The 3971-nt window shown below is 32.1% G+C and overlaps 1 protein-coding gene across 1 annotated transcript; it reads right to left on the reverse strand.

Annotated features, from left to right (window-relative positions):
* Nucleotides 1–476: 476 nt before the first annotated feature.
* Nucleotides 477–3198, reverse strand: LOC143045631 (uncharacterized). Its single transcript, XM_076218257.1, has 2 exons — nucleotides 3109–3198; nucleotides 477–2136 (listed from the first exon to the last, which is right to left on the reverse strand). The coding sequence occupies exon 2, from the start codon at nucleotides 2129–2131 to the stop codon at nucleotides 677–679; it is 1455 nt and encodes a 484-aa protein (XP_076074372.1). The 5' UTR covers nucleotides 2132–2136; nucleotides 3109–3198; the 3' UTR covers nucleotides 477–676.
* Between the last annotated feature and the right edge of the window lie 773 nt (nucleotides 3199–3971).

Consider the following 3971-nt stretch of genomic DNA (forward strand, 5'->3'; position numbering starts at 1 on the left):
CCTTATTTTGGTAACGTGAAGAGTAAGATAACAGTAGTTCCGACAATATTGTACTGTGCCTTCATGAAATTCATAGACGACTATCATAACGAGGGGTAAGATACGAGTAATGTCCCAATTACGTTATAGAAGGATACAATCTATTCGATGATGTTCTAACTGACGGAAGGAAAATCATATTACAAACATTATTGCATAACTTAGTTCCATTATTATGCAAAATATTAACTATGGAAGTGTGTGTTCGTATTTCAACTTCATAGATTTTAACTATTTTAAAGAATTAAACACCCCGTCTATTGAGAAAAGTAAATCTATTTTTCATATTACTGAAAATAATTCGGAGGAGTTTGTTCATGTGTATTTTTCTCAGATTAGAGTTATATTGCAAAAGACTTTATTCAGACTATTACCATGAAGACGTTGTGATCAAATATTTCGAACTAGTAGCCAGCACTTAAATCAATGCATTTAAATCATATTAACTAGGTGTATAATTTTCATTATACTGTTTATTTTTCATGTGATATATAACTGTTGTAAGAAAGACTAGCAATCATGACATTTGATAACTTAGAAATAAGAAGATGTGGTATGGGTGGCAATGAGACAACTCTTAACTTGTTTTCCCCTTTGTATTCTTATTAATTGAAATTCTAAAAATAAATTGAATTCTTTAGTTGCTTGACGTAATAGTATATATTTCTTCCGAAACCAAATTACCAAGTTTGACATCAAATAATTCCTGTAAACGTTTGAAATAACGAGTAAAATGTGTATTCATTTCAGTTTCTGATATGCTTGTTGGCATTTTGCAGTCTTTTGAATCTGTCGGCATTTGAATAAAGTTAGTATGCTTACAATAGCATTCAATTAGGAGCATCATTGATTCTTTCATCATATAAAACTGTTCTTGGATGGCCTGATCGTCATGGGTCTTTACCTCTCGAAGTAGACTCTGTACTTTAAGAACAACCCTGCACCATAACTCAAGCCAACAGACAGCATACCATTCAATGCCTAGTGTCCCTTCATCCAGAAAGGTATTTGGGTACCTACCGGATCTAGTTGCTAATGCTGGAAACTTTAAAACTGGACCCCATGTATCAATGTTTCTAGACAAAAAGCAAGGCATTTTGCCTTGCCTGAAATTGTATGCTATATAATCTAGCACTGCATAAATACATGATTGTTCGTCTTTTGAACAATTTGTTTTACCATAAACATGAAACATAAAAGCATTTTTTAACATGTATGATGATAAATTTGCACATTTTCCTGGAAACGCAACCTCCCTTATCATAAGGTACTTCAAAACTTGATAGCATTTTTTATGTTTTGCATCCATTTCCCTCATTAGACTTGATTCAGAGGTAGCTAGGGACACATGCCAACAGGTGGAGCATGGATTTAATGACTGGCAACTTTTGGCAACCAATTGACATCCTTTTTCTCTAATAAGATCACTCCATTCTGAAGGAAAACCTTCTTGCGAAAAGACATCTGCGATGTTTGGATAATCTATCGCAATCATTAGATCTACTCCTATTTCCATGTAAGGTAAATGAACTAGTTCTTTGCTATCGGAAACTTGATTTTCATCGTAGTTCACTTCCAGTGTTTCCACTCTTTCATGCTTTATGTATTCTAACAGTAGTTTACGAGATTTGCATCCTTTTGTTCTTATTGTCCCATACTTAAACGTTTCGGAAATGACTTCATTTTGACATTGAACCAATAAACTTCCCCAAAATTTTCTGGTCAATAGTTCATTGCTTAATTTGTCCTCTGACTCCAAATAGTCTTTGTACTTATCTGCATCGCTTGTGATGTGTATTTTCTTGTACCATGGTGTACATCCTTCCTCCAATTTGACTGCTCCTGGTAAAGATAAAAGTTGGACGATAACCATGTAATCAAATTCATCAGGGGCTCCAACTTTTGTTTGCTCATAGAAACTTCCACCACTTACGGTTTTGGAAATCTCAAGAACAGGTGTCTTCTTTGCAACTCGAGCCAAAACTTTATCCACTATACTTTGAACAGTTTTTTCTATCTCATTTACAACTTCTGAATGTTCGTCAAATTTACAATGCCTTCTGTAGATATACTTAAGAAAAGCTTTTTCCATTTCGTCTGAAAATTTAAAAGACATATCTATGAAGGAATCTTTATGAAAAATCATATTTTTCTATGCATGGGTATGTGTATGTTTATGCATGTTATAGATTTAGTACATTCCTTAGTTGACCGATACAATTAGCCAACCAAAGTACTCTTTGAGATGTTAAATACATTTATTATTCTCTATTGAAAATTCTACATACATTAATCATTGAACGTTTATCATTGACTGATACAGACTACAAATCAAGCTGACACTACTTCAGTTAATGTATATCACTCTTTTTATAAAATACCTAGAAAGGTCTTAAAATACATTTATACCATATATTGATAACTATATCAATAAATCACAAACTATTCAAGTGTCTACTTGAAGAATTGAACATACATGTATATGGAAAATTGCAAGGATATGTAATGATCGACAATCAATAATTTAAAAAAAAACTGTTAGTGTAGTTCATTCATATATACCATGTCCTACTTTGTCGTATATGCATATACATATAATGCTTCTTTTAAAGTTAAATGATGTAATAATGATATATGGATCTGTATTCACTATTTTTAAAGGTCACATATCTTACCTTTGAAGGAAAAAACAGCCCAATGTTGAAAGGTCTCAAACAAAAGGCGTAAACGTGTCTAATCACGTATTGTATTATACTTTTTGAGAAATTATGAATGGTTTTAAGTTCATACTTTTTATCAATCTCCCCCTACCCCGTCTTTTCCTCGTTAGGACTGGAAGAGGGCTCTACTAATCATTTGCTTCATACGATATATTTTTTTAATAGAAATAGATATTATACTATATAATAACCCAAAAAAACGGAGGTTATTATAAAAAGTTAACACTAGAAGTACAAAATAGTGAAATTATAGATTAAAAATTGTGTTTTTCATTAAATAGTCTGTTATTCTGTTAAAAAATAGTGCCAATTAACTTAGAATATGAGAGAAATTGAAAAATCAACTTACAGGAAGGAGATGTTAGATGAATACGCTATCGATATTTATGGCATGTTAAAAAACTTCCGGGTACAACACATAATTAAAATGCACACTTGATAGAATTTTGTATTGAATTAACTTCAGTTATATAATCCAAAATTGATGGGTTTTTTTTATTCATCATATATTGTGTCGCGACAAAATGTATTTTAAAATAAAAAATCGAATTAATTTTTCATAGATATAAGAAGATGTTGTATGAGTGCCAACGAGACAACTCTCCATCTAAGTCACAATTTATAAAATTAAACCATTATAGGTAAAAGTACGGTCTTCAACACGGAGCCTTGGCTCACACCGAAAGCAATCTATAAAGGACCCCAAAAATTACTAGTGTAAAACCATTCAAACGGGAATACCAACGGGAAAAAACGAAGAAAAAGACATTTTAAGTAATAAAAGTTAAATTCATATCAAATAGAAAAAAGTCCTCTTAATGATCATACGCTTCAAAATTTCATTCATGCGTTTCATCTGCGAAATCTTTCTAAAACTCTAAATTTTGTTTAATTTTCGTTAGACTGTCGTTGAAATTTAAAAATAAGAAGCCACGAACATGTTAACAATGAATGATTTTAAAATATCCTATCCCTCAGTAGGACCCATGTTGAAGGGGTGTGTTTTGGCTGTGCTGTGTGATCATAAGAGTGTCATTAATTCCGATTTTCCATGATGGGTGATTTTTACTCATTCTGTACATTACGAAACACCTTGCAACAGCTAACTAAGCGGTCCGTAGGTAGCATGTTCGAAGACAAAATTTCGATCCCTATCAAACAATTTTGTTGCTACTGGCAGTCCAAATTTCCTGTTCTTCAATCCGGAAATAT

The sequence above is a fragment of the Mytilus galloprovincialis genome, chromosome 9 (genome assembly GCF_965363235.1).
Source record: "Mytilus galloprovincialis chromosome 9, xbMytGall1.hap1.1, whole genome shotgun sequence".
NCBI classification, from domain to species: domain Eukaryota; kingdom Metazoa; phylum Mollusca; class Bivalvia; order Mytilida; family Mytilidae; genus Mytilus; species Mytilus galloprovincialis.